Genomic DNA, 27655 nt, shown 5'->3' with positions numbered 1-27655 from the left:
TCGACCTGTTATTTTATCGTTTCTTCGCCGTGTTCTGGCGCCTTCCTAACAGCATTTAAACATTCTAAAATTCTCTGCGTCATAAAATACCCTTGGTCCACTCTCTTCTTGCTCTGCTAATGTCTCCTCTTTCTCTTGGCCTTCATAGTCAAGCTTCTCAAAAGAGTGCTATTTATTTCCCAATTAACTCCCTTCTGGCATTTTTTTCCTATTGTTTCTTGTTCCTCTCGCAATATTGTCTTTTTCCATGTATTACCAAAGCCAGTGGCGGTTTTCAGCCATTTTTTGACCATTTTTTGTCACTGGACTCTTGCGAACTCCTCCCTCTCTCTGGAAATGCGCATCTCTCGACTTCAGGGAAATCTACATTCTTAGATGGGTCTTTCTAGTCGATTTTTTTCAGTCTCTCTACTGCTTGTTCCATCTGGTCTTAAATTGTGGATATCCTTCAAAGCTGGGTTCTATGGACAGTTCTCTGTCCCTAGTCTCTACTTTTTCTTGCAAGCTTCTGTGTTGGTGACAAGGACTAGGGAGGAGGGGAAGGACATCAGACCTACCATAGGACTCTGCAACACTCATGCTGGGGGAAATGAGCAGCAGAGAGAAAAAGGAGACTTTTCTTCAGGTCTGGTAGCTGCATCTTTATTGAGATTTATGAGGCTTAGGGATGTGGCAGAACTTCAGCAGAACCTGGGAGGCAGCTTCAAGTGAGTGCTTAGGTCCAGTTCCAGATTTCCCTCAGGCTGGCCAAGCTTCAGGTCAATTCTCCTCCAGTATCTTATTGATCCAGGGCCGGTAATGGGAGATCCTGGTGAAGACTGCAGGGGGTTGGGCATTGGGCCTTCCATAGGACACGATGCCCTCGGCCACCCCGGCACACAGAAGAGGGCCTCCTGAGTCTCCCTGTAGACGGGGAGGTAGGGAGGAGGGGGGGAGAGCAAGAAGGTGAGGAGCCAGGTAGTCCTCACTCCTGTCTGACCATGCCAAGTCCAAGGAAGACCTTGGGCCGGCCCCTGGGCCTGGCTCCTCATGGGGTCATACACCTGGGTTATATGCCCCATCTGCCTTTTGTTCTGGTCACCCTGTGTGTTGGTGCCAGCCAGGGTCTGGGGGACACAGTCAGGCGCTGCCCAGGACCAAGCAAGAAGTCCACAGAGAGAAGGTTCGTATGCCCACAACCAGGATATCGAACCCACCCTAGCTGACGGCCTCTGACCCCAACTCCTTCCAGGAGATGATTAGTCCCTGAAGAGTGATTTGTGCAGACAAATCCCTGTCTAGGATCACCTTGAACACAGACTTTTTCCTCCTGGAATTGCCCACGCATAGCTGGAGACTGTGGTCAAACTGGGCGAAGTGTCTGCATGCCTGGGGCTCCATGAGTCTCAGCTTGACCTCCTGCAAAGTGTGGGGGTCTGATCCAGACACACTGGTTCTTCCCCAGCCCGCTGCCCTGCACGTTCTCCCAGGCGGGATGGTGTTGAATTGGGGTGCCAGGGGGATAGTCCCCACCGCCAGGGTCAGGTTGGCTTTCTCCTTGAGCTGTGAAGGAAGGAGGAGCTGTCAGCACAAGCCCTGGGGCTGTCACAGAAGGCTGGAGCAGCAGCACCGAAGTCTCCATGGGAGGGTCACACCCAGGGCTGAGCTGCTGGGTGCCGGCTCCAGGCAGGTGGGGGCAATGGGGACGTGAGACCGAGAAGGGAAGGAAGATGTCGTCACCTTTAGTAACATGATGTCATGCTGCATCCTCTTGTGTTTGTACTTTGGATGTGGGAACTGTTTCATGACCTTGAGTTGCTGCCACGTGTCTTCCTTCTGTCTTGTGTCGTGCACCCCCAGGATCGCTACTATAGCCCTGGCACGTGGGGGTGGGGCAACAAGGGAGACTGATGGTTTGAGACGTGCCCTTGCTGAGGAAAAGGAACTCTCACTGGGCCAGGGGGTCTACCCACCCCTCCTTTCTTGGTCCAATTCTGGCATTTGGGGGGCTCACGTCTTGCATAGGGAAGAGAGTTTTTAGGGAACAAAGATAAATTCCAGGGACTTTGGGGTTGTTGGGGACTGAGCAGAGGTCATGGAGGACCCACGGTCAGGGTCAGCCTTTCCTAATTCAGGATGCCTGTGTGAACATCCACCACACAGGGGAAAGAGAGCTCAGCAGAGAGGTGGAAATGGTCGGGTCCCAGTAGGGGATGGATTCCATCCCTGACTCAGGTGGAAAGGATGGGTTCAGCTTCCCAAGAATGAAGGGCCCCATGGTTGAAGAGCATAGATGAAGGCCTTTGAGAATAGCAGAGGTAGAGTGTCCCTGAACTGGTGGGGCCCAGGGTCTTAAGTGTTGGGGTCTGGGAGGGAAGGGCTACCTTCAGGAGTGACTCTTGATGACTCTCCTTTTCTTTGTGGGGGAGTTGGATTCTCAGTGCCTGAGGGTCAGGGCATTTTCTCAGAGATGTTTGCCCAAGTTTACCTCCCCTTAAGGCTGACCCAGGCCAAGCACCCTCTCCTCGGGGTTTCCCTAGCTCCTGCCCTGGCTCTTTAGCCCTGTTTGGGGTAGACAGACCCTGATGTCTCACCTTCCTGCACAGTGAGCAGCTGTCAGCACAAAGTTCCTTCTTACCAGGAAGCCACCACATTTGGCTAGATAACCCTGGGGAGTGATGATTTCCAGGTAGGCCATGTAGGGACGGGAGTGGGGTCTAGACTCTCTGCCCCCGATGATCTCCCCTGCAACAGAGAATCCCAGGCCTGGACACAAGCATCCGTATTGTCTCCAGTGGATGCACAAGCTGGGCTTAGGTTGGGCGAGGAGCCCAACTCATGCTCTTGACTCATTCTTACCTTGCATTCTTCTGTCTCTCCTCTAAGGTCTCTGGCACCTGCTTTCCCCACCCACAGCCTCCCACATGAGTTCCCCTCCCTTCATTGAGGCACAGCAACCACGCAGATGCTGTTCACTTGGGATTCCCCCAATTCTGCCCCACCTCAGGCCCCCTTTCCACTATGCCAGTCCCTCCAGGTTCCTGCCTCCCCCTTCTCCACAGCCTGTGAGAGGTGACAGAACAGCCACATTATAACATACCGTGCAACCTGGAACTTAGAGGAGGAAGGGGCCTAGGCCCTCATACACAGTCTCACCTTCCAGTTGAGAAACACATACATGTTCTCCTTTTCTGCTTGCTCTGCCATATCCCCCCAATCAATGTGGGGCTCCTGGGAACTACTAAGGCTGCAGAGAATGGGTGAGCAGATCCCAAGTGGAAGCTTCCACTCTGGCTCTTGAAGAGTGGGCCCTGTTTGAGAGTCAACTCTATTCAGATGAAACTTTGCTGCAGGAGCTGATCCAGCAACCTCTAGTGGGAGACTCACCAGCTTTAGCTCTGGAGCACAGGACAAAGAGCAGCAGGGAGAGAGGAAGACGGTGCATCTTCTCAGAGCCAGTGCTGCTTGTTTTCCAGCTGTGGGTTTTATAACTTCCATCCAGCCAGGGCAGGGCAGGGCAGGGCAGGGCTAACAACCGCAGGAACTGCATGGTTATTTTTTTCCTCATGCTAAGCTGACTGTCTTTCTGATCAGCAGCTCCCCCAGAGCTCCCTTCTGTTTTATTGGAAGTGAAGTGAGGCCTGAACTTCCAAGTCCTGGCTTCCAGGATGAACTCTGAACTCTGGTGCCCATCAGGGCCTGTGGAGTGTAGGGAAGGGACGCAGCAGCGCCGGACCTCCACGTCCTGTTCTTGAGCCGCATCGCCACCATCCACACCTCCTCAGCTGCCCATCCTTCTCTGGAGCCTTGTCCTACCTGTAGCTGTTGGGCCTGTCAATCATCCTCTCGGTAATCTCACTTAATTCACACCTTTCATCCTACTCCACCTTACCAAAGTCCTATCTCAGGCTAGCATTTGCCATTCAAGAAACAAAGAACTCTCCAGTGTTACAGCTAAGAATTCTTTGCCTGACTCTGTGGAGGTCCGACCCATCTTCCCTTAGCCTCTGCAGACAACCAGTCTTGTAGTGACCTCACTAGCCCCCCGGGCCTGCGGTGGTCTCCCTGTGCAGGTGTCTCCCTCTCCTCAGCATGCCGGCCACAGTGGACTAAGCTTCCTCGCTCTAGGATGACTTAATTAATCACCTCTGTAGTGACTTTATTTTCACTTAAGATCACATTCTGAGGTGCTTGGAATTAGGAGATCTGTATATATTTTGGCAAGGACACAGTATAGCTGTAACCATTGCTACACAGACCAACCAACTGTGGTGCAGGCCTATGTGGATGTAAAAGTTGACACAGAAACTGGGTGCAGGAGAGACAGTGTGAGGTTCTCAGTTGCGAGAAGCAGATATTTTCCAATGAGTTTTCTGACCTGGGGCTCAACAGTGGTGGCTTTTAGGTGATTGGAGAGCGACTCTTTGCCCTGTTCACCTAGAGATGCTCAAGAATGATATTATATTGCGAGGAACAGGCTCTTGGGCATTCCCCAAGTTCCCTTCAGTTCTCAGACGCCCTCTTAGCATGAGTTGGACACACTTATCTGGATTATTTCTCTAGATAAAACAGTCTTATCTGGGCGGTTTCTCCTGCTGACTGTGATGCTGAGACCATTATCATCCCGTTGTCGGTCAGGTGGCCGTCTTTGCTCCCCATCCTCCACCACCAAAGTTAACGCCAGGCATTGATTACAAGCTCATCTTTTGTGCTCATCACCACTGCTCTTTCCACATCAGGGGTCTGTGTGATGCTGGCCTGCAGTGGGGGCTGTGCTGGAGTCAGTGCTTTTCAAGCCTTTGGGATCCTGTGCAGTCTGTGGGCTCAGCCCGGTGCCCCACAGTGTCCAGTGGCTTCACTACAGGCTGGTAGTGGGCCCCCAGGTGGACCAGACTCTCCACAACTCCTTTTCCCAGCTACCTGGCAGAAGGGATGCCCTGCGGATTGGGGGCAGGGGTCAAGAGTGGGGGGCTTAGCCGCAACTCACTGTGCACTCTGGTCTCTCCAGCAAAGAGTACACAACAGGGACACAACGTGTCTTTGCTCCTTGAATTTCACATTTAAAATATCTTAGTTATACAAGAGTTGGTATAAAGCTTTAATTGGACCAGAGTTAGGACAAAAGCCCCAACTGTTTATTACCATTCCAGTCTTGATTTATTATGTCTGAGATCTTTCCAGGTTTTCTTTTTTCCTCTCTCTTTTTGCACATTTACGGGTTTTTCATACTGATCTGGCATCCTCATCAGATCAGTATGTGTTTATTGTGTTTATTATGCTTTCTTTGTTTTACGCCAGTGTTGATGCGTGGTAAAGCCGGAAACCCTGATCTGTGATGGCTGCAGTGAGGAAGGCGAGAGGCCTTCTTTCTTTATGGGGACAGGCCTGTCTCCTTAGACCCCTTAGGGACCGTAGTGGGACCTGTAAGGGACACTTTAATCATGACACTATAATTACCCAAGTTCGGGCCCTGTTTTCCTGTATTGTGTGTGTGGCTGGGAGTGTGCTCATCCAGCTCAGAAGTTGGGGAAGATGGACTCAGTGAATTGCAGATTACTTAGAGGAGGACATGTTGGGCAACTTGGTTTAACTCAGGTATTGTTCTTCCAGAAGAATATTAGAAAGAAAACATAGTACAGGACATCTACCTCAGAGATCTCTTTGGGGACTCCATTCCAATGGCAAGGGAAACAGAAGTAAAAGTAAACAAGTGGGATGTCTATTGCAGCAGCTTGGATGGAGCTGGAAAAGATCACGCTTAGTGAGATAAGCCAGAAAGAGAAAGAAAAATACCGGATGGTTTCACTCATAGCAGGAGCATAATGGACCAGGCGAGAAAATAACAAAAATAATGAACAACCATATACTAGAGACATTTTGAGGGGGTGGAGTGGGGAATGGGATCAAAAACGGGGGGGAGGGAGAGAAATGCACGGGATTATGGTGATGGCACACGGGTGATTTGGTGATGGGAAACCCGCGGGGATTACAATCGAGATGGAAAAAAAAATGTACAAAATGATGTAAAAATGAACTTATGTTTAAAAAAAAAAAAGTAAACAAGTGGGACTACATTAAACTAAAAAGCTATTGTGCCCGAAAGAAACCTATACACAGAAAATAAGAAATTTACTATAGATGGGAAAAATATTTGCCAATCACATAAATGATGAGGTGCTAATTTCCAAAAAATATAAAGTACTTATACAATCCAACAATGGTAAAAGCAGACAGCCCCATCAAAAATGTGGTAAAGGCCTAAATAGATATTTTTCTAAAGAAGGCATTCACATAGTCTGCAGGCATGTGAAAATTTGCTTAACATCATTTATTATCAAAAGAAGGGAAAGGCAAATCAAAACCACAATGAAGTACCACCTTACCCTTGAGAAAATAACCCATATCAAAAAGAATGAAACCAATAAATGTTGACAGGGATGTGGAGAAAACAAGCTCTCATTCCCTGTTGGTGGGAATGCATGTTGGATCACCCTCCATGGGAATAATACGGTGATTTCTTAAGAAAAGAAAAATGGAGATCTCATATGATCCATCAGTACCTCGGCTAGAAATTGATCAAAAATATATGAAGTCTAATATGAGAAGACAATGTACGCTATGTTCAAAACAGCACTGTCCACAATAGCTAAACCATGGTATCAAGCCAAATCCCATCAACAAATGAATGGATAAAGAAACTGGAATACATACTCAATGGAATACTATACAGCTATTAAAAAGATAAAATTGTGTGTTTGGGAACAAAATGAATGGAACTCAAGGTGACTATGCTAGGTGAAATAGTTCAGGAAGTGAAAGACAGATATCAGATGGTTCCACTCATCTTTGGAATATAGATAATGAAACACACACACACACACAAAATACAGAAGCAATAAATCTTGGACTTAGTGAAAGTCCAATATTCTCTCTATCTACCAGAGGGAATAGAAGGGCAGGAGAAGGGGAAGGTAGAGGGAGGCAGGTGGGGTATTGACAGGTGGTTTGGTGGAGGATGAGTGGGCCATGTGCACTTATGGAGGAGTGAAAATATAACCCTAAATTAAATAAAGAAATAATGGGAAGAGACTCAGCTTATATCTTCTACTCTCTCTTAGACTATGAGCTTGTCATACATGCACTTATTCAAGATACAGGCTGCTAGACCTTTCTAAAGACATTGAAGCTAATAGGTGAGTGTTTGGCAGGTTGATGTAGCTCTAGCTATGGCCCAGGGCAGCTGGCTGGATGAGGACTAACCAGCCTGCTCCAGTGGGAGGTGTGCCTACAGGCGGGGCACACTGTCACCTTGTCATCAGGTGCCATGAGGATGGAGGTAGTCTGATCCTCCCCGAGGCCCTGCTACAAATAGATGAGGGAGCCGGCAGCAGGACCCAGCGGGGTCAGAGGTGGGGGTGGGGGAGCTCAAGGGAAAGGTGGGACGGCTGGGTCCCTGCCTAGATCTGGTGTGGGGAGGAGGGCACAACAACTTCCTCCTAGTCTTTTGCTGTTGAAGTGGACTGGGGTACAGGAAGGAGCCAAGGCTGCCCTGTGAGTGTCTGGGAAGTGAGTCCCACCGTTCTGTGGGGAGACAGTGCCTTAGTGGGGCCAGGCAGAGGGAGCCACCTGTGCAGTGCTGGTGGGCTAGGGCGGGGCCTGTGTGAGTAGGTGGACTGGGTGGGCCAAGTGCAGGTGCTGGTAGGAGAGAAGCTCCGGAGCTGGAGCTGTTGCATAGCTCATGTCATTCAATGGTCAGAGAGCACAGAATGCTCTCACTGGGCAATGGTGTGTATTAAGAGTCAGAAGCCGGCCCCATGGTTAGCGGTGACCCTGACCAATGGCAGTGGTCTGGTTACCCCGGGAGAGCCATGGTTCTGTAGATCCAGGGCAGGAAGCTGGAGATCCTGGTGAAGACCTGGGTAAGTACCTTCTGACCCTTGTAAGCATAGCTGACAATGCCCTGGGCCACACCTTCACACACGAACGGCACTCCCCCTCCCCAAGTCCCTCTGTGGATAGAAAATGTGCACGTCTCAGCCACGGCTCAGGGCTTCTCACCTCTCAGCTTTGCCATCTCCCCAGCGCTTCCTACCTCTCTCTAGGGCTCCCAGGTCCTGAGGCAGGGTCTGAATGGTCATCAGTCACCTGGGCATGACTGTTGGTGACTCCCCTCACACATTGCCTACTCTGGCTGTGCCCCCTTCTCAGCTTGGCCCAGGCCCAGGCTCCTCCTCCTTGCCCCAGGACAAAGGCCAAGATGTTGGCCAGAGGGAGAAGTTGCCCCCCACTCCTCTGTGCCAGGTTTATTAAGAACATGCCTACACCCACGTTGGAGCCTGGCCCACTACAGATGCATGCAAGAATTGGGTCCAGACCAGAGGTGTTGGGGGTGAGAGGATTCACCAGAGACAGAGTGGGGAGCAGAACAGGCAGACTGACAAAGTACACTGTTTAGGGGAGCAGTGGGCGGGACAGGCGAAGTCTGCTGTACCATGCAGTTCACCTCCCTGGCCGGGGATCCAATTCGTGCTGCAGTGGCTGCCGATAGCTTCGTAGTGCTGTACTTTAATCCGTTGTGCCACCAGGGAGGGCCAAGGACTGTCAGCTTTTGACAGGAAACATTTCAAGGTGTGAATCTACTTGGATACCGGCAATCACTGGGCAGTTTACATTACTTCTCTGTGTTCTTCTAATTTTACATAGATTGGGAGGACTGCTGGAACTGTATCTCAGTGTGTACATGAGGTATATTCCTTTGCGTCTCTGAAACACCCATCCACAGATGATTAGGAGATGCAAAGTGTCTTGTCAGGACACATAGGTGCACATAGGTGTGTGAAGACATTTCCAGTTTGAATCTACTTGGAATACAAATAATCACCATATAGTTTACTTTCCTTCTCTGTGTTCTGTCTAAACTCATATAGATTGGAGAAGACCAGGGTCCCTGAACTGGAAGAATTCTTTTACATGTGCTGATTATCTATTCCCAATAGGGGGAGTGTGCAGAGGGTCTTCCCATTCCTGCTAGTGGGTTGTCTCTGTCCTGTTCTTTTGATGACCTCTGTCTCCTCCCCACCCCCATGTTGCAAAGCCCAGGCGTGTTCAGCAATGTTGTGGTGACTAAGTAACTGTTTGGACACACTGAGTTCAGTACCCAGTAGATAGTATTTATGAGATTTGGAACTTAGAAAACAATAATGAGAGCATAAAATTTTTGCCCAGGAGCTGTTGGTTATCATTTGAAGGTATCTTGTGACAAACCACGAGGGTTTTTATACATTTGAGCTGGCAGGAACTTAATCTTAGTTGGCCACTCTTGCAATTGGCTTCACATGAGGGTTGTATCATGGCTTGAGGGTCATAAATATTGCCCTGACCTGGTGTTGGGAGATTCCCAGGTCCTCAGCACAGTTGTTTACTTGCTGACACACCTGCTCTCCTCATCTGCCTCCTCCCATCTCTGCAGCATTCACACCCCCATTATGTGACTTCTTCCAGCAGTGTAATAGGGGCATCACCCATCATCCCAGTGGCAGAAAATGCAGCTTGGAAACGAGATGTTGTGCCACAGGGAAGAGCAGCGAGTGGGAAGAGAGAATGCTCCACCCTATGGCCTCAGAGCCACACACTGCACGGTGAGCAATACTCCTCCAGGCATGGTGTCCAACCCAGAGCATAAGAAAGGAAGGGACACAGGCTCAAGAGAAGACTCCCTTTGAAAAGCCCTTCCAGAAACCTCCTCAGTGACTTCCATGGGCTAGACTGGTGCCCCCTGTAAGCCCCTCCACGCACAGGAGTCTGGGAGCGTGAGTAGGAGATGAATATTGGGCAAGCAGCTAGCTATGCCAGCCACAAAAAATGTCATCTTACCTTCCATTTTAAAATGAGACCCCTGTGGCTTATGGCCTTGTCTATAGCCACGAGCCCAGAGATATGTGGGGTAACTCGGATGCAGTCGTAACAGAACTCATCTCTAGGGTACACAGGCATGGACTCGATGAAGGCAGGAACCTCACAATTGTGTCCCAAGCATCCTAAGACCTCCCAGGACTTAGAGGTCTAAGAGATATTTTGATGCGGTTGCTCTGTCACCAGGGAGGAAACACAAGCAACTAGACCTGAGCCTGTGACAGGAAGATCTGCCCCCCACCCTGCCACGCCCGTGGGCAGCTGAAGAATTGGTGAAAACAGTTGCAAGCCTGCCTCTGTGGTTCTTCACCACAGTATTATGTACCTGTTGTCTTCCGGTGTCTTCCCAGCACAACAGAGAAACTGCTGAGGGTCCTGAGGGGTACCTGTTGGGTTGGAAGGTGGGGGAGGCCTCCTTGCACCGCATGCTGGGCCCATGGGTGGCCCGCGTGACTCAGAGCTGATGTTCCTGCTCTCCAGGGCAGCTGGGCAGCAGGGCTGGAGTCCACGCCCGCAGGCCGCACCACCTCAGTGCTATGTCTGTTCCTGGACCTCATGCCTTTCCTTTCCGCCTTGCCTGGCCTCCCACGGGAACATGGGTGAGTTGCAAAGCCTTTCTGAGAATTTTCACCTCCAATTTGACCTAGAAAGGTGCCCAAGGAGACTCCTGGTAGAGAGGATCACAGAGGATGATTCCCCTCGCCAGCCCTTGGAGGTGTGGGAGACGCGACCTTGTCCTGTGCACCTGGGCTGCCTGGGGACAGGGACAGTCACAGGAGGTGCAGAGAAGGTCTAGGGGGACCTGGAATTCACCAGGATACCAGGAATATATTGGGTTTTCCCTAACGGAACGCAGACCTGGGTGAAGAGTTCCGTGAGAGGTTGAGGGCACAGTGTGCAGCTGCTGTGTGGAGCCGCTTCCACTACAGCCCAAACACAGGACCCCGGGAAAGGAGCTATGCAGGCTGTGCCTCAGTTTCCCCAACCATCAAGTGGCAGTAGTACTACTCAACTCAGCCCCTTGGGATGCTGTAGGATTAAGTGAATTTGTTTAAAATAGTTCCTCCCTGGTGGTGCAAGGGTTTAAGATACAGCACTGTGAAGCTGTGCACAGCCACTGAGCACAAGTTTGAATCCGGCCAGGGAGCTGACCCACATGGCGCAGCAGACCTGTCCTGTCTCTCCATTGCTTCCCTCAGCAGGGTATTTCAGTAGATCTGCCCGTTCTGCTACCTACTCTGTCTCTGATGATTCCTTTCATCTCCCCCACATCTCTGGCCTGTACCTCAGTTCTTGTATGTATAAATAAATAAATCTTGAGAAAACAAAAACAAAACCGAGAAAAAACAGTCCCTGATGCAAGATCCGTTTCCCCACTATGCTTTCTGCTCTCCGTGACCTCATCCCCGCTGTGGGAACACACAGTGGCTCACAGCTCACCTCACTGGGGCGCTGTCTCCCCACGCTGCTGTGGAGGGGAAGTGGGTTGCATCACAAGGCAGGAGGGAGGTCTTGTCCACTTCAGGCTCAATCTGTCAACACACATCCCCTCACCTGTGCACAATTTGAGTTTTGGTGTGAGAGGGGCTGGGAGCAAGGTCGAAAGAGAGGAGTTTCATATGAGGCAGAGGAGTTAGTGTAGGAGAACAACAAAAGACAGGACTGCATTCTTAATTTCTTCAGGATCACACTCCAGGTGAGGTGCTGACTGTCTTCGTTCTTTCTCCTCCCCTTTCCTCTGTCTTGCTTTACCCTAAGATGTCAAGTTTCTGTGAGGCAAATTATTTCTTGTTAATTCTGTCTTTTTTCTATCACTGGGTAACACATGACCATACATTTGGCAGCTTCCAATAACATCCATTTACAATGAAATAATATTTCAGAAAGTCTGGACAGACTTAGCAGAGTTCTCCACTCAGGTCTCTGAAGACTCAGATCAAGGTGTGGGCCAGGCTGGGCTCTCTTGGTGGGTAGAGTGGGGGGAGGGCGCTGGAAAGGAACCAGCTGCCAGGCTCCCTGGGATACTGGCAGGACCCTGTTTGTGGATTGGGGCCCTCCATTCCCATTTTCTTGCTGGTGTCATTAGGGGCAGCTCTCAGCTTCTTGAAGCGACCTCTTTCCTTGCCTTATGTCCCCTTCTCAGAAATGGCACATCACGCTCTCCCTCCTCAGGGTGAGGGTTTTCATGACACCCTCTGCTGCAATCAGCTGGAGAAAACTCTGCAAGAACCATGTGAGTTTTTGTCAGAGAGTCCACACAAACAGAAGTTCGTATTCACAGGCCCCAGCCACATTCTCAGAGGAGGGTTTCTATAAGGGTGAGGCTCACTGGGGTTATCTCAGGATTGTGTCCACCACCCATGAACGCCATAGAATGAAGGAGAAAAGTGGGGCAGAGACAGTTCAGGGTCATCTGAGGAGTTGAATGTGGGATATTAACCTCCTGGGGCCTTAGGCCTTCTCCCAGGTTCAAAATCTCCTCAAGGGCTCAGACACGTGGGAAACTTGAATTCTGTCCATTTAGAAGGCACACGGGCCTTGACAGGGCAGGAGCCCGCAGAGCTGAGGGTGGACAGGGGACGTGGCTCTGGGAGCCAGGACATGGTGGCTCAGGCCTGAGGAGCCACCGAGAGTCAGCACAAGGTCAGGACACTCAGCAGCATTCAGTGGACTGAGAACAGGGGTGTTGTCTTCCCCTTGGCCTGCTCTCAGAACATTGAAGGCAGATCAGCTTCCAATGGGAAGGGCAAGTGAAGGCAGAGAAGAGGGAATCAGTGAGAGGAGAGAGTGAGCAGGTTAGAACTTTTCTGGGCAGCTCCAGGCACAAAGGAGGGGGACAGGCCTGGGAGAATGGCCCTCCATTGCAGGATGCACCCCCACATCCCCATCCCAGTCTGTGTTAATTTAGACACACCAGTGAAACTGATGTGCACATTTGGGGGATGTGGGAGGTAGCTGGGTGCAGGGAGAAAACCCCCCATACCAGGGAGAACGTGCAAATCACAGACAGGGGCGCTGCCTGGGAATCCATTGTATTTTCTCTTCAACTTTCTAACAAAATGCCATGACACTGTTTGAGCCCTGCAGTGCGTGTCCTGTTCCTTCCCGGTGACATTGCTCAATCCTTCACCATTCACTGTTCTGCTTAATCCACCCCCCCCCAGCACCCAGTATCATGAGGCCTAATTGTTTCTGTCATCTACTGGTGGGAAATGGTAAATCATAGTGGTTTTTATGCCCACTTCCCTGAAGACAGTGAGGTTCATTAACATTGTGAGTAAGTCTTTTTAGCTTACTCTCCTGTGAGTTGTCACGGCCCTTTCAGTTACATTTATTTTTTACATTTGCTTTTCTTAATGATTTAAAAAATTTTGATATAACCTAGATTCCAGTTTTTTAGCAGGCAATTGTAAATATTGTCTCCCACCCCAATATATTTTTTTTCATTCTTATGGTACCTTTGGTTAGTTAAATAGAAGTTTTACATTTACAAAGACTTCAATTTATCCATTTCTCCCTATTGTTTCTGAGTTCTATAGATTTTCTGAAAAAAGAAGGAATTAATTTTTAGTTGCATTCTTCATTATTCTTCATAATTCAGGCACTTCAGGGCTCTGGTTGTGTGACTTTCTCAAGACAATTCCTAGGACAACAGAGAACACTTTCCCTCTCCAGTCAGCTGATATGACAGCAAGTAGTCCTTCCTCGGGAAGCTCTCTCCCTTCCCCCAGCTTAACCTGTCAAGGTCTGCCATTTTCCCCCTCAGAGAACTCGCCTCGCTCATAACTGTGTATGCGTTTATTTGGCCAGTGGGCATCTCGCTGCTCAAGATGGGAAATACCATCCGTTTCACCACTCACCAGCTCATCCTCATGGAGAAAGTGCTCATGGAGAAAGGTCTACACAGTTTTGAAGGAAAGAACTGCCCAGACTAGAAGTCTGTCTCTACCTGGATGACATGACAATCTTTCTGTGAGAGACTTTCTCTGGGTTCTGGCAGTGACTCCCCGTCAGCTCAGAACATGCAGGAAATAGCATCTCTGTCTTTGACCCAGGACCCCCAGTGGTCTTCTGCTCATGAGGTTCTCAGTGTGGCTACAGTAACTGTGAAGAGTCAACGGTTCTTATAACACAGTCAACCCTTAGGTGAAAGCTATGATTATAGCTGTTAATTGTAACTTTGTGGTTGTTGACTAACCAATGTGTTAGTTAATGTGTTCCCAAATTTCACTCAACCCTCAAACATCTTGCATTTTTTCTATGACACATCTGCAGAGGTTTTTTTTCATTGTTAAATGTAAGGCAACGGGAAGGAGTGTCCGGGTCATATGAGGGCTGGTCAGTCCAGGCCGGATGCCATGGCCCAGGGTTATCCCCAGTTGCCCCCAGCCCAGGAGCGCCCTGTAGTCTGTCTGCAGGTGTCCTGAGCATGTCATGTGTGCCTCCTCCACTCAGTCTGGCTGGTGTCTGGGTTAGCGTCACGTATGCATGAGGTGTAATTGTGGAAACCATACAGGAAAAACTGGAGGAATTGTAAGGATGAAAATTCATACCTCATAAAAAAGGCAGCACTGACCACACACAACTGGTGTTTTACAGTGTCATGTTCCCAGAATGGACACTCAGTGGTGGACGGTATGATATGCTGCAAGGGGTTGCACATCAATCCATGTGTCATCCCCCTAAAAAGCAAAGAGAATGAGCTCAAAGCCAGGAATGAAATAATTTGTAGAGACAGAAAAAGTAAAAGATACAGCTTTTTTTTTTTTTGCAAGGATTGAGAGAAAATGTGGAAAGTTACTTGGAAACACAAATAAGTTCTAAGATTCTTCCAATGCTGATTCCTTGGAGATCCCAAGAAGATCCTGAAAAGTTAATTCTCTTTTTTTTTAAATCACTGACCACAACAGTCTTCTGAGTATTTAATAAGTACTTTGTGAATTATCAGTTTACTTCTCATCACTCCTCTTTTTTTACCCTATGTTCATCCCAAGACTTCAAGTTCACAGTATCAGTTCAGAATATGCAGGAAACAGCATCTCTCATTACCCCCATGTCTTTTAATCCCCGTCATTATCTACAGTGTTAACAAAAGCTCTACATGCTCACTTTCCCCAAGGCTGTCACTGAACACACTCTTGAGCTTGTTCAGTTATTCTGAATGGAACTGAATTGAACTTAGCTGTTTTGGTCACTGTCTGCTTTGATAATCACACAGTGATAATCATACAGGAAGAATCCAGTATGTGGAAGTGGAAAGGGAAATACCATGTCTTTTGAGCCAGCAGTTTTCCTGGTGACTCTGTGGGTCTCTTCCTTTGTCACTAAACTATTGCCAGTACAGACCTCTCACTTCTCTAGTGGTACTTCCCCTCTAGAAGGCATGGGAGGTCCTGCCTCTCTGTGGGCTGAGTTTCAGATGGCCGTGATGAGGCTGTATGCTGCTTGGCGCTACCCAAAGGACACATTTGGGTGACACCCCCAGTCAGTCCCCCAGAAACCCATTGTAAAATGGAGGGAGAGATGGCCTTCCACCACAAACCTTTGGAAGTAGAGGAGAGAATTACCCAAATAGTGCCAGGTGGGGACACCATGTGGAGAAAAGATTTTGCTGAAAGGACATCCATGGGTTGTCTAGTTTGTGATGTATGAGAAGAATGAAACGGGGAGAAATGCCAAAAAAGTTATCCTTCCCACTTTGTCCTGATTGCCTTAGAGAACAGAGCACGAAGCAAGGTTTACAGAAGCAACAATTCATTTGGGAGGAGCAAGACCATGGCAGTGACTTGAGGAAAAGGCGTTGAGTTGAGGAAAGATGCTCTGCAGTGCGGTCTGTTATGTCACCACAGCAGCTCACTGCTTCCGCTGGCCCCAGGAGACAGGCAAGTGGCCGGGTCACTCATACTGGGGTGTCTCCAGAACTAGGAGTGTGATGGCAAGAGAATAGCGTTCACTGAAACAAAACTCCGAGTTTATTTTTTGCTAAGCAAGGGAGAGATGCTGGAAAGGACATTGTTTCTGAGAGAGGCAAGAGCTGACTTTACATAGGGCTTGGGAAATGTGGGATTCAGAAGTTAGTGGCCTTTCAGAAGCGTATATATGAACAATGGAATACTACTCAACTATTAAAAAAAAAAAGAGGAAATCTTTCCATCTTCATCAACTTGGTTAGAACGACAGCAGATAATGCTATGTGAAATAAGTCAGAAGGAGAAAGATAAATACCAGATGGTAGAATATAAAGAAAACAGAGAACCAGACAAAGCTAAATCTAAATGCCTAGAAGGGGGAGGGTGGGAGTGGGAAAAAGTTGGAGGTGGACCCTTGGGCTGTGGGAGAGGATTGTGGTTGTGCACAGGGTACAGTAACATGCATCTGAACAGCTGAGACTGCACCCCTAAGTCATATACAGTATTGTGATCCAATATACCCTCAAAAATGCAATACAAAAATTGTAAGTGGGAAACTTCTGCAGTTGACTTTCACCTGTGGGAGCTCGTATATGAGGTTGCAACTGTTGGCTGATGGCATTTGCTCCTCTAAGCTGTTTTGTGCATGACCGTGTGCTGTGTTACCCACGTCCAAAAATGGAGGAGCAGCTAGTGTAATGGGGCATCAGCTTGAGAGGGGGAGAGATGGAAGAAGAGACAGAGAGCGCTCAGCTGAGGTCATTATGGCAAGGGGCCTTATGTGCAAATTAGGGTGTGAATGAGTAAGCCTGACCCTGGTCAGGAAGGACTAGTACACACTTTTCCTGGGGCCAAGCAGGGGTCACCCTCAGAAAATACCCATGAAATGATTTCCTCCTCAATTTTTCTTCAGAAATAAAAGGATCCCTTTAGCTATGCCCACACTGCCCCCACCATTTTTTATTCTGATTGCCCAGAACATGGAGAAGAAACCAAAGATCTTTCACTGCCAGCTCAGTGAGGGACCATCACAGCACCCTCTCTCCAGGAACGTCCACACTGGAACATACCAGCCGAAGGTGCTTAGCAGGTGTGCCCAAGCAGGGCAGGGGTGTACCCTGACTGTAACTTGGTGGGTCCCCTGAACAAGAGAATCCCAGCACCCCAGACAAAGAACAGTCAGAGCATGTTGGTACTAGTGGTAGACTAGTGGTAGAAAGGGCTGCAAGCCTCCAGCTCTGCTGTCCCCCTACTTCCCCTTTCTGGGGAGCCTTTTCCAGGCTCATTTCCAGGCTCACACCATTTCCAGGATTATACTTCCACGTCGTCTCCCCCTGCAGTCTTTATAGGCTTCTCTGAAAGCGTCATACTTCAGACCATTTCCAGAGCTCAGGGCTGCTCAAAGGAAAGAGCGGGGGATGGGTGTTGGTCGGGCGGGAAATAGAAGCACCAGGCTCTGGGTGCACAGCAGTCTGGAGAGAAGGCATTCTTTTTGAATTGAATTTCTTTCATTCTTGCATTCTCGTGGGCAAGGCTGGAACCTCAGTTTTCTTACTAAATGAGGCATGAACTAAAGGTTTCTATAGATTTACAGATACAATCAGGTTTTAGAAAGTTTCTTCTATTTTGGTCTGCTGAGTGGTTTTCTATATTGCCATGAGTGGATGTTTAATGTTAGCAAATGCTTTCTGTTTATTGAGCTGATGGCCTTCCTCTTACATCTGATTCTGGGGCACGTCGCATCAGTTGGTCGACGGTGACATGAGATCCGCGTCCTTCGTGCAAGCCTGGCTTGCTCCTGACCATCAGCCCTTGTACTTGCCGCTGGACTGGACTAACTGTGAGCTGCTGCGGGGTTAGGGTGTCCGTGCCCCTGAATCTTGAATGAGATTGCTCTGTGATGCTCCTTTCTTGTTTGGTTATTTGCGGGCAGATTTTATCAGACTTACGAAATTATACGGGTAGTGCTCCTCTTTTTTTTTCTTTCTTTCTTTCTTTTTTTTTTTTTTTTTTAAGATTTATTTATTTACTCATGCAGAACTGGGGTACAGGCCAGAAATGTGGAGGGTGAGAGGATTCACCAGAGACAGAGTAGGGAGCAGAACAGGCAGATGGACAAAGTACACTGCTGAGGGGAGCAGCGGGCGGGTCAGGAGAGGTCTGCCACGCCATGTGGGTCAGCTCTGGGGCGGGGGATCAAGCTTGCATGGAAGCATCTGTAGCTTGTTTGCAGTGCTGCGCTTTTACCTGCTGCACCACCAGAGAGGGCCCTAGTATAAATTTTTTTTTTTTTTGCATATTTTGGCTTAGCTTTTAATGGTCTGCAATGTTTGAAAAAAATATATAGATATAGGGCCCTCCCTGGTGGCCAGCGGGTTAAAGCACAGCACTGAGAATCTAAAGCCGCTTCCACATGAGTTCGATTCCCGCCTGCCCCGGAGGTGACCACATGGTGTGGCAGAGCTCTCCTGACCCACCCACTGCTCCCCTCAGCAGTGTACTTCGTCCATCTGCCTGTTCTGCTCCCCACTCTGTCTCTGGTGAAGCCTCTCACCGCCCCTGAGCCTCTGGCCTGTACCCCAGTTCTGTATGCACAAATAAATAAATCTTTAAAAAAAATATATATATATACTTAAGACTTATTTATTCATGCATACAGAAATGGGGTACAAGCCAGAGGTGCCGGGGCAGCAAGAAGATTCACCAGAGACAGAGTAGGGAGCAGAACAGGCAGATGGACAAAGTACACGGCTGAGGGGAGCAGTGGGCAGGAGAGGTCTGCCGTGACATGTGGGTCAGCTCTGGGGCGGGGGATGGAACTCACACTGAAGCAGCTGTGGCCAGCTTGCAGTGCTGTGTCCTAACCCGTTGTGCCACCAGGGAGGGCACCTCTGCACCTCTGGCTTGTACCTCAGTTCTATATGCATAAATTAATACTTAAAAAAACAATAGAAGAAGACCCAAAGAAAGGGAGGATATCCTCCCTTGCTCAAGGGTTGGATGAACTGGCCGTGCTAAAATGGCCATCTTAACCAAAGAAATGCGCAGACTTAGAATCTGTACCAACAAGTCTTGAAGTCTGGGAGCAAATCACCTCCATTCTTCGTACATCTCACATTGCTTTGGTTACTCAGGGTCTCTGTGGTAGCTTAAAATCAATGTTTGCTCCGTTTCCTTGAAGAAAGTAATTGGGAATTTGAGCAGAGGGAGAGAAAAGAGGGTGGAGTGGAAACTGGAGTGGGACTGGTGTGCAGAGAAACACTCAAGGAGCAGAGAACACAGATGCTCCCAATGGGAGATGCTTTATTAAGAATCAGACAGCTGTTCCCACAACAGGGACTGGCACCCCCAAGCAAGTGGTCACAGTTTAGCTAAGCCATGGTTTTCATTGTTCTGTTGATCCAGGACAGGAAGCTGGAGATCCTGGTGAAGACTCGGGGAAGTATCTCAGGACACTGGTGAGCATAGCTGACGATGCCCTGGGCCACATCGTCACACACGAATGGCCCCCCAGAGTCCCCCTGTGGACAGAAAAGGGGCACGTCTCAGCCACGGCCCTGGGCTCCCCCCTCTCAGCTTCGTTTTCTCCCCTGTATTCTCCTCCCTTCTTCTCACACTCAGGTTTCCAAGTGGAGGGGACTGAATGGTCATCAGTCACCTTCACTCTAACTGTAGGGCGGCGAAGAGTCCAGGCCGGTGTGATCCCCCCGCTGTTGCCTGTGGCTCCTCTCAGCTCAACCCTGCCCAGAACACCTTCTTGTTCCAGGACAAAGGACAAGAGGATGGCTGGAGAGAGATGCCAGAACCCCACTGTGGGAAGAACGTTCCTCCACCCACCAGAGGACCTGGCCCACTATACTGAGGACTGGGAGTGCACCCCAATGTCACAGTGACACAAGAGCAAGACTGGGAAGGTGACTGTTTCCTTACACCGCCAGTGGCCTTCTTGGAGTTAGGTTTTCCGACACACAGCTGGATTTTTTCGTTCATTCTGGGGAAATGAACCTTGCACTTCTTTTCTTCCTGCACTTCCATATCCACCTCCTGAAGTGTGTCTGCAGAGTTGCCACTATCCGTTTTTCCCCAGCCTGCCACACTGCACACCTGCCCTGGCTTCACCCACTTCGGAGATTGCGGCAGGGCAATGGTCTGCACAGCCCAGGTGAGTCGGGCCTTGTTTTTCAGCTGGTCACAAAGGAGAAGAGGCAGGTCAGGTCCCGCCTGCAGTGGGGAGGCTGCCTGGACCCGCTGCACTCCCGCCTTCCCGCTGGAGTCTTCCCCCAGCCCCTTCTTGTTCATTGTCCTGGGAGGAGCATCCCATGGGAGGGAGGACTCACACCATAGTGGGGTGCTCGCTCCCGTAACTTGTGCAGTTGCCCCTGAAAGTCAGCAGGACAGTACCTTCAACAGCATGATGTCATTGATGTATGTCTCATTATCATAGGCCGGGTGGGGGAAGGCTTTGAGCACAGAGATTAGCTGCTGGGTTTGTTCCCTCCTTCTGATATTGTGAGCTCCGAGTGTGACAGTCATTTGGCTGCAAAACAAGTAGGATGTGAGTGAGGAGCTTCGGCGCAGCCTCTGGAGGGCAGGTGGGAGTGCAGCCTAAAGACCCCCAGCAGAGTAGATTGGAAGGGGTGGGTGGGTGCCCCCCCTCCTTGCAGTGCAGAGGTGATTCAGGCTGTGCAGGGCCTCGGCAGCCCGCCCCCTCCCCCAGCCTCCCCTGGGGCTCCAGGCCCCCCCCCCCCACTTGCTCTGTCCCGGGCACAGGTCACTGGCTCCTCTAGGTGCCTGAGGGCTCAGGAACCTTCCTGAACTGCCTGGGGCCATGTTGGACCACCCAGGAAACAAGGCCCCCTTTGTTCTCACCTGCCAAGGCAGTGAGCTGCTGTCATCACGAAGTTGTCCCGTACCAGGAAACCCCCACATCTGTACTTATTACCTTGTTGGTCATTATAGAACTCTATAAGTGCCATGTAGGGTCGGGAGTGTGGTATGGCCTCTTTGCCCCCATATATCTTCGCTGAAAGAGAAAATTCCCTGAATACCTTTCATATTAAAAAAAAAAAAAAAAAAGCCAGGCTGTATCTGGAACTGGAGACGTGAGTGGGACAGTCCCAGGTGGGTGGTGGCCAAGGTCCTCAGGGCCCACGCGGGGGAGGGGACACGGGTTCCTGGGCAGCATGGGTGTAGTGAACATGTGCTGCTACTTCCTTCTTCCAGTGCAGTACTCTGCATACCCTGGATCCCACACACTCAAATACTTGTTGGAGGAAAGGATCTGTGTTCAGAGTAGCCGAGCTAGAAGACCTGAGTTACTCATTTCCCAGCTTCTCAATGCCCTGGCTCACGTTTACTCCAGCACTGGTCCACTCCAAGGCCAGAAATCTGTGCCGTGGAAAGCTTGGGCTCCTTCTCCCCATCCTGAGTGAGATACAGCAAACACCCTACAATCTGCTGGGAACACACTAAACAGTGCCAAAATCTCCTGAGCTGAAATAGAGTGTGGTCCTAAAGCGGTTTGAACTCCAGCACAGAGTTATCTTTCTAAGGCACTGACAGAAGGATCCAGAAGGAATATTAGAAAGCTCTGGAAACAAGAATGACTGTGGGAACAGTGGTGGGGCCACACTGACCCCTCAGCTAGGGTCTGTCTTTGGCCCGTAGAGCTGAGAGGCCGGGAGAGTGAGAGCAGGGACAGGTGACACAGACATTGCGTGTGAGGTGGCTGATTTATTCCTGGTCCAGAACACAGCTCCCGGGGCGAATGACTTTTCTCAGGTGTGCAGAGTGGGAGTTACAGACCTCAGTTCCAGCTGTCCTGCACCCCACACCATGCTAATAGCATGTTCCTTTTCAGGGGACAGGAGAGAGAGCCCCGAAGAAGACATCACCCAGGTTCTCTGTAATTTCTGTGACACGCATACTCAGACAAAGACCTGGGGTTTAGCAAATTCCTGGGAATAGACAAAGCAAGGACCCTTCATAGTGGGCTTTGCTGGGGCACTTGGAGTGTCGCAGCTGGAATAAATCGGACATCTAAGAGTGGAGAGAGTCACTTACCTCCTTCAATCCGGGAGCTCAGGGCACTGGCCAACAAGAACAGGACGGACAGCATCTTTCTTAAGTGGGTGATCAAGTCTGCTGTGGGGCCGGATTCTTTCCTTTGGTTTTAAATAGTGGAGGTGAAGTCAGAGGGGAACACTCAGAGACCACGGACTTCCTGGTTGTGTTGATTTGCAAGCAGGAGCTATCCACGCACATGTCATGGGTTCACACAGGAAGGTCTGTGAACTGAGGGTGCTGAAGTGCACAGTCCTAAGGCATTGGGGGTGGGGGGAAGTGAGGACACATTCTGAGGAGAAACCTGACTCTTTAAGAGAGGAAGGGGCTTTGAGAACTAGGGACTGACTAGCCCGAGTGCTGTCCCCTTACTGTGTGGGGCCCTCCGAAGGCTGAAGGCGACCCCAACATGCTGACCTTGTGGTTAACCAGGTGACCCCGTCTGCTGCTTAAGCAGCAACTATCTACTCATCTGACTCTTGTGAAGCTCCTTGTTGATAGCCCAAATGTTTTGATTTTTGGTTTGCGGGATTTGTTTCTTTTTTTTTTCCTGTACTGTAGAAAAACACTGAGCACTGATCTCTCCCAAAACACAATCAAGAGTCTAATTATCCATCAAGCTTGTGGTTAGTTCAGCTAAACAAAACTGCTGCAGTGAAGTGGAGGTGGGATGTAGCTGAAGAGTACATGAAAGGCCAGAAGAGCAGAAGAGTCAAGCCTGGGAAGAGCGCTGGGCAGGCAGGGGGGCTCGAGTTCATGTGGGGCGCAGGCCCTGGAGCCGGCCCCAGGTGCCTGTCATAGTGTGTTCAGCACAGCTATCATTTGTTAAATGACTGGAACCACATCCCAGCTCTGCTCGGCTAGAAGGTGGGCGAGGATGGACCCGCCCCTCTGGTCCCATCCATTTCCTTATCTGACAGGTGAGCTGGCATGAGGTGGGAAGATCTTACTTGAGACCCAGTCTAGGGGACCCCGCCCTTGAGTTCTGAGGAGAACTTCCACTGGAGAGCGTTGAGGGGAGGTGAGAGGACTCCCAACTCTCTTACAACAGAGGAGGAGCCGGGGCTGTGTGTCCTGGGGAGAAGGGGCTGCCCGACTGCACCTGCTGTCCGGGTGCAGACTGTTGGGTGCTGATGAGGTACCTCCATGCTTCCAGAGTGGGTGCAGAGGACATGACAGGGACAGAGAGGGGATGAATATTTCCTGATGTTTTTTGTACACCAGTTGCTTCCTCAGAAAGTTGATGTGCCCTGGTTTCCTTATTCCAGTATCATGGGACATCCCCACTGTGGACATAGAAAAGGAGCTCCCAGGAGGACTGTCACATTAATGCAGGATTCCACAAGAAACTCAGGCTAGTGAAACATGGTCAGTCTTGAGCCAGTCTCCTTATCATCCATGGTAACCTCACTCTGGTTTAATACCTTGCTGCCACCACTCAATAGCCACCTGGGAGGAAGGAGGGAGTCTCTGTTGCAGGACTGGATGGACTATCTTGAGGTGTGAGGTCCAGTCTACCACCAGGATGGAGAAGACAGCGAGTCCTTTATCTTACTGGAGTCACACCAGAGCAGGGAGCCTTAGGAGGGGCCTCCAGCTCAGACATCATGGTCACTGCCCCATCCTCGATATCCAAGGTCTCGGGGGCCACAGAGACCATCAGTTCCAGGCCGGGAGGCCAACCTTTGGTGAAAGACTCCTGGCCTGGGTCCCTGCACCTGGCCGGCCCAGCGCCACCCCCCACCCCCTAGTCTGGACGCCAGTCTGACCTGCTGCCTTGGGATCAGCTTCAGCCATGGTTGTGATACACATCTCCCCGATGAAATACACCCGCACCCCGATATAGATCCATTTTCATATGGCGGGAAGATCTCCCCTTTGACTCCTGTGACCCTTAGACGTGCCTTCTCATGTGTTGTTACTCACATATTCTGTAGCAGAATATCTCAAACATCTTGGCCACGTTCCAAGTGAGGTGAGAACAGTTGACTTCACAGTTTGAGTGCTGAGAAGCGTTGTGAGGCAAATACAGCAGGAAGAGGCTCAGGAGCGACAATGCAGGGGCCAGTGCCCTCCCTTGTGGAAGACACCCCCCAACAAGAATAAAACATGGAGACAGTCAGCGACGTCTGTGAGTTAAGCAATACAGGTGGTGAGACAACGCTTGACCTCCAGGGTGAAAAGCTCTGCGCTTGCACAGAGCGATGCTGAGAGGCGAGGGCATTTAGCTCTCGCAGTCTCCTAGGAAGCCTGAAGACTGGGAAGCCTCAGTGAGCAAGAAGGCCGGAGGGCTAGAGCGGGTGGGTGAGGAGAGCAGGGCAGGGCCTGGGGAGCATGAAGAGCAGTCCTGCCTGGCTGTGACCCCACCTGGCCTCAGGTCCTCAGCAACCTCTGCTCCTTGGAGGGGACAGACATACTGTTTATTGAGAAACAGAACTGGGCTGTGAGGAGTGTCAGTGGTGGCTGTAACACTGAGAAGAGAATTCTTCTACAGAAGATGGAGAAGTCAGTAGGATAATAGAAATCAAACTATATGGGATTAGACGTGGTGAGGTCCTCCTCACTGTTGACTCCCCCAATGTTGCATCTGGGCTAAAAACATCTACCAAATGACAACTCCCCAATTTTTTTTTTACATTATTCTTCATTTTGTGCATTATTTCATCTCAGTGTAATCCCCATGGACTTCCCACCACCACTTCACCCATGTGCCATCACCATAGTCCAGTGCACTCTCTCCACCCCAGTTTTGATCCTCTTCCCCTCTCTACTCCCATTTTTCTGGTTTGTAGTTGTTTTTCACTTTTACTTTATTACAATTGCTTTTTTTTTTCCTGATCCCTTATGCACCTGCTATAAGTGAAACCCTCCAGGACTTATCTTTTTCATTCTGGCTTATTTCGCTAAGCATGATCCCTTCCAGCTCCATCCATGTTGCTGCAAAATACATGAGTTTATCTTTTTGATCGCTGAGTAATATTCCATTGTGTATATGTACACATCTTCTTAATCCAGTCATCTATTTTTGGACATTTGTGTTGATTCCACATCTTCCCTATTGTAAATAGAGGAGCAATAAACATAGGGGTTCAGGTGTCCTTTTGAAGCAATGTTTTTGTGTCCTTTGGGTAGAAGTGGGGTTGCTGGGTCATATGGAAGCTCTATTTTTAGTGGTTTGAGAAACCTCCAAACAACTTTCCAAAGAGGTTGTACCAGTCTGCATTCCTACCAGCAATGTAGGAGAGTTCCTTTTTCTCCACATCCTCACCAACATTTGCTGTTGCTAGTTGTTTCAGTATGTGACATTCTCACTGTGTGAGATGGTATCTTATTATGGTTTTAGTTTGCCTCATTGTAAGTGAAGCTGAACATTTTTTGATATACCTGTTGACCATCTCATTTCCTCTTTGGAGAAGTGATTTTTTAGCTCTTCTGCCCACTTTTTGATGGGGTTGTTCGTTTTATTTTTGTTGAATTTCATCAGCTACTTGTATGTCTTTGTGACCAGTCCTTTGTCATTTGTATTGTGTGCAAATACTTTCTCCCAATCAGTGGGGTGTCTCTTTGTTTTGTGAGTTGTCTCTTTTGCTGTACAGAAGCACTTTAACTTGATGTAGTCCCAGATATTTATCCTTTCCTTCACTAACCTTGACTTGGGTGATGTATCTTTAAAGATGTTACTGAGGTGTATGTCATGTAGTGTTTCGCCAACATTTTCTTCTAGTTATTTGCTGATTTGGGTCTTATGTCTAGTTCCTTACTCCATTTTGAGTTGGTTTTTGTGCATATTTTGAGGTAATAATCTAGCTTCTTTTTTTGGTATGTAGCAGCCCAGTTTTCCCAGCACCATTTGTTGAACAATCTTTCTTTGCTCCATTGCATATTTTTTGCTCCTTTGTCAAAGATTACCTGTCCGTAACACTGTGGGTTTATATGTGAATTTTAATTCAAATCCGTTGGTCTGTACGTCTATTCTTAGTCCAGTACCATGCAGTTTTGATTATTATGGCTTTGGAGTATAGTTTAAAGTCTGGGCATGTGGTGCCTCAATTTTATTAGTTTTAGTAAAGAGTTTTGGCTATTCAAGGTTTTTGTGGTCCCATATAAATATCATCCATATTTTCTTTTATTTCTTTGAAGAATGTCTTTGAGATTTTAAAAAAAGATTTACTTATTTATGCATACAGAACTAGGGAACAGGCCAGAGGTGCATGGGTGGTGAGAGGATTCACCAGAGACAGAGTGGGGAGCAGAACTAACAAAGTACAATGCTGAGGGGAGCAGTGGGCAGGTCAGGAGAGGTCTGTCACACCATGTGGATCACCGCCAGGGCCTGGGATCGAACTCATGCTGAAGTGGCTTTAGCTTCTTAGGGCTGTGCTTTAACCTGCTGCGCTACCAGGGAGGCCCCTGTCTTCAAGATTTTTATTGAAAGAGCATTAAAACTGTAAGTAGCTTTTGGTAGTATGGCCATTTTAATGTTGTTAATTCTTCCGATCCATGAACACATTTCTTTGTGTCTTCTTGTATTTCTTTTAATAGTGTTTATAATTTTCTTTGTATAGGTCTTTTACTTCTTTTGTTAGGTTTATCCCCAAGTATTAGATTTTTTTTTTGTTGTTGTTGTTGTAAAGGGGATGGTTTTTTTTTTTTATTACAACTTCTTCTGATTGGGACAAACCCAAAATTTTGCAGGCTGCCTGGATGCCCCACCCCACCTCAGAGCACCCTACCCATGCATCTGGTGGGGCTCATTTACCTAGGATTCCTCTACGCTGGGCCTCTGACCAGATACCTGAGCCCCTTCCTGGGACAGACCTTTCCTGGGGCCTTTTACTCTCTCTGGGCTCAGAGAAACAGGCTGACTCCTGCTGCTGTAGGCTGAGGTGAAGATGGAATTTCTGGAGGAAAAGGACCATCCAGTGCTAACGCCACTGATCCTGCCCCATAATTCCCTTGGGACTTACTGAGGACCACTTACGGGTAGGTGTTTATGGGAAGGCATTTAAGATGCTGGTAGTGGCACAGCCAGCCTTCACGCTTGGTACCAGTAAGGGGGTATGAGGGGAATGGCTGGAAGCTGACTCATTGTAGTCCAAGGTCAAGTTCAGTGTCTTGGGGAATTAAACTTGGCCAGTCTCAGTTTTCCAGGCTTAGAAACCTGAAACAAGGAGACATTTGCAGTCTCATCTTGGAGAGTCTGGCAAATGATTAAGCAAGAAGACAGTTCCCACGAAAGGTTGGCAGGGATAATGTGGGTGGTGTAAATGAAAATGAGAGAATGTTTCAAAAGTGAACATGGAGAGCCATTCCTGCCCCTGGTGGTCACCCCAAATCTGGGGTCTTAGGTCACTGGTATCAGAGGTGTCATCCTGTCATTGTTCCTGTGGAAAGGCTCTCAGAGCCCAGCAGCTTCTGCAAGGCCTGATTGCCCACAGACAGACTCTGAGGGACTGGCTGGAATGGTCCAGCTCTCCTGTCCTGGTCACGTAAGTTCTGTGGCTGCTTCCTGGCCCTTGGTCAGAAACAGAGGACTTCATACAGGGAGCATTTACATTGAGATGTTGTAGCAAGACTGGAAGTGTGAATTAGAATTTCTAAACACAATATTTGTTATATCGGCCCTGATGTTTTTAGAAAAACAGAAAGTGTATACACTCATATAGCAGAGGCCCTGTGAGTGATTCAGCAGCAGCCCCCTTACCTACCCCAAACAAAACCACTTGCCACATCCCGTGCACTTGATGAGCCAGCACAAACCATAGCCCTAGATGAGATGGGAAAGAAAGAAC

At 49.1% G+C, this 27655-nt stretch overlaps 2 protein-coding genes and 1 long non-coding RNA gene across 3 annotated transcripts in view; 1 reads left to right on the top strand and 2 right to left on the bottom strand.

The window, feature by feature from the left end:
• LOC105854511 overlaps positions 1 to 19539 on the top strand; it is a 19871-nt gene extending 332 nt beyond the window's left edge. Inside the window, exons 2-7 of the long non-coding RNA XR_001146169.1 lie at positions 9449 to 9617; positions 10078 to 10490; positions 15608 to 16890; positions 17501 to 17640; positions 19206 to 19258; positions 19422 to 19539. This is a non-coding gene — a long non-coding RNA (uncharacterized LOC105854511). The remainder of the gene's footprint in view (positions 1 to 9448; positions 9618 to 10077; positions 10491 to 15607; positions 16891 to 17500; positions 17641 to 19205; positions 19259 to 19421) is intronic.
• On the bottom strand, positions 555 to 3469 carry CMA1 (chymase 1, mast cell). Its single transcript, XM_012734070.1, has 5 exons — positions 3367 to 3469; positions 2574 to 2724; positions 1720 to 1855; positions 1288 to 1542; positions 555 to 903 (listed from the first exon to the last, which is right to left on the bottom strand). Exons 1-5 carry the CDS (start codon positions 3422 to 3424, stop codon positions 760 to 762), a joined length of 744 nt encoding a protein of 247 aa, XP_012589524.1. The 5' UTR covers positions 3425 to 3469; the 3' UTR covers positions 555 to 759.
• Positions 19540 to 19547: 8 nt separating the features above from the next.
• Positions 19548 to 22274, bottom strand: LOC105854505 (granzyme C-like; the record flags this gene model as incomplete). The annotated part of the gene is given in 4 exon segments (XM_012733989.1): positions 19548 to 20405; positions 20555 to 20591; positions 20670 to 20848; positions 22236 to 22274. Coding segments are annotated over 4 exon segments (1113 nt in total), but the record flags the coding sequence as incomplete, so codon positions are not given.
• Between the last annotated feature and the right edge of the window lie 5381 nt (positions 22275 to 27655).

Source organism: Condylura cristata, unplaced genomic scaffold (genome assembly GCF_000260355.1).
Source record: "Condylura cristata isolate star-nosed mole 26May11 unplaced genomic scaffold, ConCri1.0 scaffold00045, whole genome shotgun sequence".
NCBI lineage: Eukaryota > Metazoa > Chordata > Mammalia > Eulipotyphla > Talpidae > Condylura > Condylura cristata.
The sequence above is the reverse complement of the archived record's forward strand: the minus strand, read 5'-3'. Positions and strand labels throughout refer to the sequence as shown.